The sequence below is a fragment of the Phalacrocorax carbo genome, chromosome 2, assembly GCF_963921805.1.
Source record: "Phalacrocorax carbo chromosome 2, bPhaCar2.1, whole genome shotgun sequence".
NCBI lineage: Eukaryota > Metazoa > Chordata > Aves > Suliformes > Phalacrocoracidae > Phalacrocorax > Phalacrocorax carbo.
The window spans coordinates 135,311,708-135,321,177 of NC_087514.1; the positions used below are offsets into that span (position 1 = coordinate 135,311,708).

The window sequence follows — 9,470 nt, forward strand, 5'->3', positions numbered from 1 at the left end:
TTAGCAGCCATCAGAGACCACAGGGAATTTCAAACAGGAAAATCCATATCTGATGGATTTCATCTACCCAACTGAGTCATGTTAAGTGTTCACTGCCCGTGAACATTTGATTTTAATCTCACTGAAATATATGAGGCATGCACCAAGGAGAACATACTGTAGTTTCAACATAAATTGCTGAGGACAGAATCGCACTGACCTCTGAGGAAGGACCATCTGCAGTCAGTACAACAGTAGGGATGGCCTTCCAGCCACATAAAAAGGTCTTATTTTCCTGAGCATTGCACTGTATTAAATGTGTATCTGAAACCTAAAATGGTTGATTTCCATATTAGTAGTTAAAAATAAATGTCTACACAACTAATCGAACATGGAATTTGAATTAAACATTTCTTTAGACCTCCGCTTATGAACAAGGTTTATTGTTATAGCTTCCAAATACATTTTTGTGGACATCTTTACAAGCTTTCTTTTAGGTTTTACTACAGTTTTCCTATGTGCTGTTATATGTGCATGTGTACACACATATATGTATAATGTGCATAGTTAATTATCTAATTAACATCTAAAGTTCTGAGTCATCAGTTGGACTTTTTCAGAGGACTAAGAGAACAACAACCCATATTGATTTTCCAACCAATCAAAAAAAGACAAATCACTCTTCAGGCAAATCAGGAGTCTTGACTTAAGCTTACCTGGACTTGGATCTTTGCCAACATTTGAAAATCGCCTTTCAAAAAACGGCCCAAAAGTCTATAGAAACATCTCTGAGCTTTAGATGCAGTGTCTGAGATGAAACTGTAATGTTATTTAATTATAAACTTAAACTTGAATGTTTTGGTGGGGAAAAAAACTAGAAAGTTTAGCTCTTTCGAAGTAGTATTCAAATTCAAAGCTTGTGGGTGGAGTTGGGGTGTGTGAAGCTGCATAAATAGGCAGTAGGAAAGGCAGTGTTCACACTGTAACCGGCAACACCTTCACACCCTGGTAGGCATCTGGAAGAGTAAACAAGGTAAGGCACGGCACACTTACTGCTTTAGAAAGTACCTGGGGGAGCTCTGAGCCTGGGTTACCTAGGGCTGGGGCAGCTGATCAATGGAAAGAAAAGATTGCAGCAACGTAGGCACAATTCAGCACAATTCTTTCCTATGAAGAAAAAATGCGTAGAGAAGTGTTGGCTTTGCAGGTTAAATGAGCCAGGAGAGGAGGGGTTTTTGTGGGGTGGAAAACTTAGCAGAAGTGTCCATAGTCTTCCAGAGGTGGAGTTTTGAAAGAGCAGGTTTAATGTTCCTCTGTCTTTGCTTTCTGCATTCTGCATCAGCATAAAATTTGCCAGGTCTGTAGTTTCCTGGTTCTTCTTTTTTCTTTTTTTTCTTTTAAAGAAGCATTTCTTCCGCTATACAGCTCTAGCCAAAACAACTCTTGAGGCAACCCTGAAAATCCACTGGGTCTAATTTAACTTCATGCAATTTTCTTCCTTGCTAGGGAGACAGGGCAGAAAAGCAGTCTGCTGCAAAAGTCATATTTCATGCCCTTGAAACTGTGACTCTCCGCATGTTTAAGGTCTATTGGACATCCCAGTAGGAAAGAACACTGTACCACTGATGGAAACTCAGTTAATGCCTCCTCCTGCAGTTCCTACCCCCCAAAAAATGCTTCTGTTTCCCTGGACTGTCATTTTAATTGTCTGAATTTTAAACACTGTCAGCCTGTTGTAATTTTTGCATGAATCTTTTGAATATTCTGTACTGCTTTTGGAATATCTTAGGTCTTCCTACTGTACCTGTTACATTGGTGTTCTAGTTTCTGGAAGGAAATTTAATGAGGAAACATAGGGTCATGTTGGTAAAGTGTTTTCCCCCTTCAAAGAAGCATCCCAGCTGAAACACTGAGGATCTTCCCGCCAGACATGTCTCATTTCCCTCTCCATGCCCCAGAGTCAAGCTCAGGAAAAGCCCTTTTCTTTGTGTTGCTTAGACTGGCAAACTGCATTTCAGTTCTCACTGTTGCACGCAGCAACTAACTCCTCCCCACTCTTTTTATTATAGATTCTGTTGGTTTTATCTTTAAGGATTAGATGATACTTTTAAGGGGAAAGACAGGATCAGAAGTTTCAACAGCATTAAGCTGTGCCTATGCCAACAGCTCACTGTAAAGCCTAGCTTAACATTCTGACTTCTCATTTGAGTTGCTCCTGCTGCAGAATGAAGGAAGAGCCGAGACAAGTTAATTCTCAGCACCTGGACTGCTCAAGTACTTGGTTACAATAATACTGGGAGAACGAGCTGTAACTTATTAGGACTTGAAAGTACTTTTGGAATTGCCAAAACTCAGTCATTTCACAGAGCAAATTCAATATATGTAAATAGAAGAGAGAAAAACTAACACATAAGCGAGCATCTTAAAAGGACCACAGCCCAACAGCAAGAACAGAGCAGTAGAAAGCAGCCAAGTCTTTCACAGCAATTTGCTAAATAAACCTCACACTTCTTTGAGGTTTCCCCAAGCCCAGGCCCCTGCCTGGAGCAGTTTGTTTCAGCCCTGACTCACCGTGCTGCATACTTGTGATTTGACCTGCCGCTTTACCTGTCCTTATCTGCTGTGTGCCTCAAAGCAAGCACCAGCTTGGGAGGCATGACAACGTGAAGTTTCTCGCATCTGTTCCAGGAGCAGCCATGGAGAAGAGTTACGTGACCATGTTCCTGCTGTTCATTGCCATCTCCTGTGCTCTGGCAAAGGATGTGGGCAAGAAGGAGACAAAGGAGACTACTGCTAAACCAAAACTGCCTCAGACACTCTCCAGAGGTAAAGCCCTTCCTGGCAGATGCGGGCAGGGGGTGGGACACAAACCCCCCGCCACCAGCCCCACTTATAACACGCTGCCTGTCCTCCCCCTGCAGGCTGGGGAGACCAGCTCATCTGGACGCAGACGTATGAGGAAGCCCTCTATCGCTCCAAGAACAGGTACCGTGCCCCGCTGTGCCCCACTCTGTGCCCCGTTGCACCTCCCCAGCTCCTAATGAGGACTCTTTTTTCCAGCAACAAACCCGTGATGATTATCCACCACTTGGACGACTGCCCACACAGCCAAGGTAATCCCTTTGCACAGAAAAAAAAAAATATTTAAAAATCTGTTTTTTGGTTTCAGGATAAATGCTGCTTAAAAACCAACCAAACAAACAAAAAAGCCAGCCACCAATCTGCTTGCTGAGTAAACCTTAATCAAATGCTAACTTACTCGAAATGCTAACCAGCATGCAGAGTGTTCTTCAAGTCGCTGTCCCATGTAGGTCAGAAATAAAATGATAATTCAGCATTACATGATCCAGAGAGGATACAGAAACAAGCACAGGTCAGCAGGTTTTGACCCGTAGCAGATCTGGTTTTGGTTCACATCACAATCTGCCAGAACAAACAGCGAGACCACGAGTAGTGAAAAACAGTAATTTATTGGAAAGGACGTATTCAGCTTTCAGTATCACTGATGACTGAGACTGAATCCAGCCATGGACTCAATCAAACTAGGCTGAAACTGAATGTTCGTGGGATTTCTGGTAACTGGGGCTGCTCTTTTCCCAGTGTTTCTGAATTTGCCCATGGGCCCTTCCTCTTGCAAGCCGATCCACACGGCAAGACCTTTGCGTCTATCCAAAGCTTCAGTAACTCCAGAAGAATCTTTGTACAAGCATTAAAATACTCTCAGACACCTTCATACTGAATATTCTGTGCCTTAAGAACTGGAGCTAGAAACTGCAATAGCAGACTAGGGGGTTTAAAGGGTCAAATTCAAGCTCCAGCAGACAAATTTGAGAGCCGCACTATCCGAAGGAGGGAGGGACATTTTTTACCATTATATTTACTCATTACCACAGAATATAAATGTGTTGGTCATCTTCCCAAGGAATGAACTTAAAATCTTCATTTGCTGCAGCTGTAAACTGGGAATTCTCAATTTGTTTCTACTTTCATTCCCATTTATTTCTACTCTAGCACTCAAGAAGGTCTTTGCTGAACATAAAGACATACAGAAATTGGCTGAAAAATTCGTTCTCCTGAACCTTGTGGTAAGTCTCCCAGTTACACTTCATTAAGTGAAAGCAATGAAGTTCTATTTTTAATTATGGCTTCTCTAGCTATGATTAGTCAGTTTAATACTATGGTTGGCTAGGAAAATGGCCAGTGCTGAAGCACAGTAGATTTAGTAATAAGTGTCTTTCATCTGTAGCTATCATAACCTCAAAATATGAGAGAATTTAAAGTTTAATAATAACATTACTATGGTTATCAATTTGCAACTCCAGATGTTAAAAGATTGCACCCTAGACAGTGAATGTCTTAAAACTGCGAAATGTATTATTTGAGCTTCATTCATAACACAGGGTACAATGAAGGAAAAAAAAAAAAAAGTAACATGCCTTCCTTGACTGGGAACCTTATCTGTTTTCTTTTAAGTATGAAACCACAGACAAGAATCTTTCACCTGATGGCCAGTATGTCCCTCGGATTTTGTTCATAGGTGAGTACCTCAAGCGTCAATGCCAATCTCAGATCAAAGCCCCTGCTGCAACGTGAATCTCAAATCCTTGGGCTTATTATTAACAGGAATTTATTCCTCGTGAAATATAAATTTTCTAGTTGTTTTTGTTGGATGCAATTTCAAAGCAACCCCAGCTGGGTCGTTAGCTTCACAGGTCCAGCATTCCTCCCTCATGGATTCCAAGAATGATCTAATCCCTTCCATCATGACATTGAAATGACATGATGACACAGTCACTGGAATGGGTATGCCCTGGCTCAGCCTTGATCATCCTCCTATCTCTAGAAATACTGTAAACTGTCAGGTTTCTGTTTGTGACACAGTCTCAGACATCACAGGAACAGCAGTGGCCCCAGATGCTTCAGGGGCCAACTTTAACAGCTCAGTACTCAGTTCTGTGCTCCACTAACCTGCACAAACCACTCCGAAGCATTTCTGCTTTGGAGACATATTAGTGGTCATGCATGGATCCAGGTATTCCCTCTCCCAAGAGAGATATGTAGCCTCACATACTGTATCAACACATACCTTGATAAATCTAGGTCATGGTGACCGTTTTTAACAGGCCAAAGCAACTGCCATATTATCTCTTATTTTATTATTTCTTTTTTTAATAACATTTGTAGCCTGAAAGCAGTCTCAGCTCACAGAATTAATTTAGGAACTATGCAGTGGCACAGGGTGAAAGGCTGACCAACATTGATCAGAATTAAACCTATCCCCTTCTTAATAATCCTGCAAACACCACACTTAAAATTGAAATGTCAGTGACTGTGCGGAAGAACGATCTCTTGGTTGTTAGCGGAAGAGACTTGTCTTGCAGAAACATTTATGAAGCAAGCAGAAGTGCAGAAAGGTTTATTTCCTTCTGCTTGAAGGTTAATCCCATCCCCTACAACTTCTCTCATCCTTTTGTCCAGATCCTTCCCTGACTGTGAGAGCAGACATCACTGGAAGATACTCAAACCGTCTCTATGCATACGAGCCCACTGACATTTCACTGCGTAAGTAGCATATTCTGTAATATCTGAGAGCAGTTAGTTTTTCACGTGACAAGGAATAACACCAGGCATTACAGACTCTCGCAATCAGTACTTGCTGAAAGACAGTTAACAGGATGAGAACAGAACAGGATGCCAGACTTACTTAAACTCAGTGAGGTGAAGAGAATGATGGCAGAGCCCTGGAGCCTTAAACACCCATTTTAAAAGAAAGCATACATCAGTAGGCACTTGCATAATTCAGCGGTATTCAGTGTAAGCAATGGTGAGAACTCTTGCACACAAGCCCTGCTGGGCCAGGTCAGGAACCCTTCTGGGAGCAGGGAAGAGTTGTATGCTACAGCCCTCCCTCACTGCTGCATAGCTCCCGTCTCTGCCCTGCGAGTGCCTATGCATTTGCATTAACAGATGTATGTTCTCACTAGTCAAAATTAAACAAATGATTGGAAAAGCAGTGCATCAGGACCCCTATAGCAATAGGCGTATGAGCAAAAGCTTTAATAACATTTTCTCTATAGCATTTGTAGTCACTGGAAGATGAAGTTGCAACAAAAATAACATGTATGAATGTTTTATTTCTAGTGCATTCAAATATGCAGAAAGCACTGAAACTCCTGAAGACTGAACTGTAAGGAGAAGAAGGAAGCCCTTAAATACTACAAAGTCTGATCTTCCATCTCTTCTCTGCTCATTGAAACTGGTGAAGAGACTATTTAGGGTGATATTTAGTGATGTATAGTGCTGGTTTATATACATAAACACTACAGTTCTACTTTAGCACTTTTGTACTGAGCAGCATTTTTAAAAGCCGGAGGCTTTTAATTTAAGGCATACAGAAGAATACTGTATGATCCAACTGTAAAAATGATTTTTTTAAAAAAATAAATCTATTTCAATTGTTTACAAACAAAATGTTGCTGTGTTTTATAGTTTTTCCTTATTATCATCTACCATTATTAGAAAGAGTAAAATCACTGTATTACTTGAGTCCACATCAAAGCATTTTGGAGGGCAAAGGGCTGTTGTGGGTTAACCCCAGCCAGTAGCTCAGTCCCATGCAGCTGCTCACTCACTCCCCTCCAGAAGGACACAGGAGAGAATGGGAAGGGTAAAAGTGAGAAAACTCATGGGTTGAGATAAAGACAGTTTAATAGGTAAAGCAAAAATTGTGTGCACAAGCAAAGCAAAACAAGGAATTCATTCACTCTTCCCCATGGGCAGGCAGGTGTTCAGCCATCCCCAGGAAGGCAGGGCTCCATCATGGGTAAGGGTTACTTGGGAAGATAAACACCATCACTCCAAACATCCTCCCCTTCCTTCTTCTTCCCCCATCTTTATATGCTCAGCATGATGCCATATGGTGTGGGATACCCCTTGGGTCAGTTGGGGTCAGCTGTCCCAGCTGTGTCCCCTCCCAGCCTCTTGGGCCCCCCAGGCTGCTTGCTGGTGGGGTGAGAGGTAGAAAAGGCCTTGATGCTGTGTAAGCGCTGCTCAGCGATAACTAAAACATGCCTGTGTTATCAACACTGTTTCCAGCACAAATCCAAAACACAGCCCCATACTAGCTACTGTGAAGAAAATTAACTCCACCCCAGCCAAAACCAGTAAAGCAGCTTCTTAACTCCAGTTTCAGCAGGTAGCAACGCTCTGTATTGTTCAGGCTGCTTTATCTTCATTTATTTTCGCATAGCACCAACCTATATCGAGCTCTTATTATCAGCTCTTTCTTTACAGTTAGATAAGAAGTGCAAACCTTTTACAGAAAAATACTTGAGACTAGAGCAAGGAATTGTTTAAGGGTTTTTTGCTTCTTTTTTAAAACTGGCTGCATTCTGAAGTGATCCGAGGATCATCTTATCTACTTGAAGATTTTTTTTAGAGGTAAAAAACACTTCCCTTAAACGATTCTTGCTTACATCAGAATTCAGTGAAGTTTTGAGATGATTAATCAAAGTGGTACTGTATTGAGTATATAGTTGGTTTCATGATTGTGTTCAGGCTTGTGATTGCTTATTTACAAATCCCAGAAGGGACAAGGAAAGTCAGAACTAAAAGAAACCCTGCAGCTGAACACCATGGGAGTACACGCCACCTCAAGACTTAGGCCAAAAGGAGACATTCCAACCTCAAATATCTAAGAACTCAGCAGCAGCACCAGTGAGAAACACTTTGCCCAGGACTATACCTGTATTATCTTCTCAGCTTTTTGGCAATGTCAGCCATTACCACTACCAGTCATGATAATAATCACAATAGAGAAATACACTTGGGAGGGTAGGACAGGCAAGAGAAGCAAGGGTTTCAGCTCAAGGGAATTGCTCAGCAAAATTAGAAGCAAGGCACCTGCTAATACACCTTTGGCAAACTATGTGAACCCTACCAAGCAGAAAATCTCAAGTGGTACCTGGGAATGGCCCCAGACACGCAACTGAAGATGCCTTCAGCAGTTTGCAATGAACAAAGCAAACTTCAAAGAGAAAACCCACCAAGAATAGGTATAAATAATTTTAAAAATGCTCTATTTCAAGACATCGGAACATTTCTTGAATACTGACATGCACGTCAGATCCTTTCTGAGGGAGGCTATTCTCTTGCCCCCCACCCCCAAACAAGATCAGACTCAATGTGTTTTACTGCCCTCCTTAAGCATCAGGTTCTAAAAGTGAATCCACATCTCTGATGTGAATTTCAGGGTTTGTGGGTTTTTTATTTTTAAATCACAACATTAAAGAGACAAGGTATTATTAATATGATGGTATAAACTTCAATCAAACCATACGATCCACTTATCTGTCTTTTGACTACTAAATCAAATTCACACTAAGGGTCCTGAGACGTGTTTCTAAAGTAGTAAAATTTTCAGTATTTTCTCAGTGATGCACATTTACACTCCAATATCACCTACCATATTTATGAAACCAGACCCACCCAAAACTAAGCACTAAACACCATGAGGAAAAAGTCAAAAATGAAGCAACAATGGGGTAATATTTTAAGCTTCATACACCCTCTCCATAAGACCCCTTCTTTTAATTTATTACAGTAATGTATAAAATATGAAGCCTGTCTAGACTAGGAAAATTAACTGTTGCTAAAGAAAGCCATGAGATGATCACCATCCTCTTGACATGTATTGAAAATGGCTGGTTAGTTGTTTAAACAGGACAGCACTTGGGGAAAAAAAAAGCCACGTACATTTACATTATACTTCATTAGTAGTCTGAAGGCTCTTAAGGTCTTTCGGTACAAGTGGGCTCTTACACTGAATGAACAAGTACGTCCTTGAAAGACACCAATACTTCTCAACATATAAAACAGTAGTTCACAGACCAAACACCAGGAGATGGCGCTGACAGCAGATGCTGAAGAGCAGCTACACCTGAAGAGAAGCTGTCTTAGGAAGTTCTTGACATCCCTCTGCATTCAGGTTCAACTGTTCCCCTTCGAAACCTCTTTAGGAGCACTGGGCACATGAAAGTCTCACAGTGTTCTGATGGGGATGTACTTCAACTTCTTTTTGCCACAGGAGGAAGGAGCCATCTCTCCAGTAAAGGAAGACTGTATGAGAACCCATTTCTGTCTGCCCTGTCTTTCTTTCCACCTTGCTCAGCTGGCCTTAACAGCCTTAACTCTTCCCCTTTTCTTCCTGCAGAGCCATCTTTCAGGTTACAACAGCTGCCCACCACACTGAATGAAGAAAAGGTGTGTTGCAGGTCTGCAATTCAATGCGATCAGAAACAAATGGAACATTATGCACCTTGGGTGTTCAGATGTCTGATGTTCCAACTGATGCATCACTTCTATTACAGGTTGGAGGAGGGACAATGCTTTCCTTCCGCTCAGACAACAACACTTATTACATGGATAATGTACCCTTCCTACTTTAATTTTTTTGTTTGTTTGTTTAAAAAAACCAAACTACTGGAAACCAG

General features: G+C 41.5%; 1 protein-coding gene across 1 annotated transcript; it reads left to right on the forward strand.

Annotated features, from left to right (window-relative positions):
- Positions 1-903: 903 nt before the first annotated feature.
- AGR2 (anterior gradient 2, protein disulphide isomerase family member) lies at positions 904-6,444 on the forward strand. The gene is made up of 8 exons (XM_009511015.2): positions 904-1,012; positions 2,668-2,805; positions 2,901-2,964; positions 3,040-3,092; positions 3,991-4,064; positions 4,453-4,516; positions 5,458-5,541; positions 6,121-6,444. The coding sequence occupies exons 2-8, from the start codon at positions 2,676-2,678 to the stop codon at positions 6,168-6,170; spliced, it is 519 nt and encodes a 172-aa protein (XP_009509310.1). The 5' UTR covers positions 904-1,012; positions 2,668-2,675; the 3' UTR covers positions 6,171-6,444.
- The last annotated feature ends 3,026 nt before the right edge of the window (positions 6,445-9,470 follow it).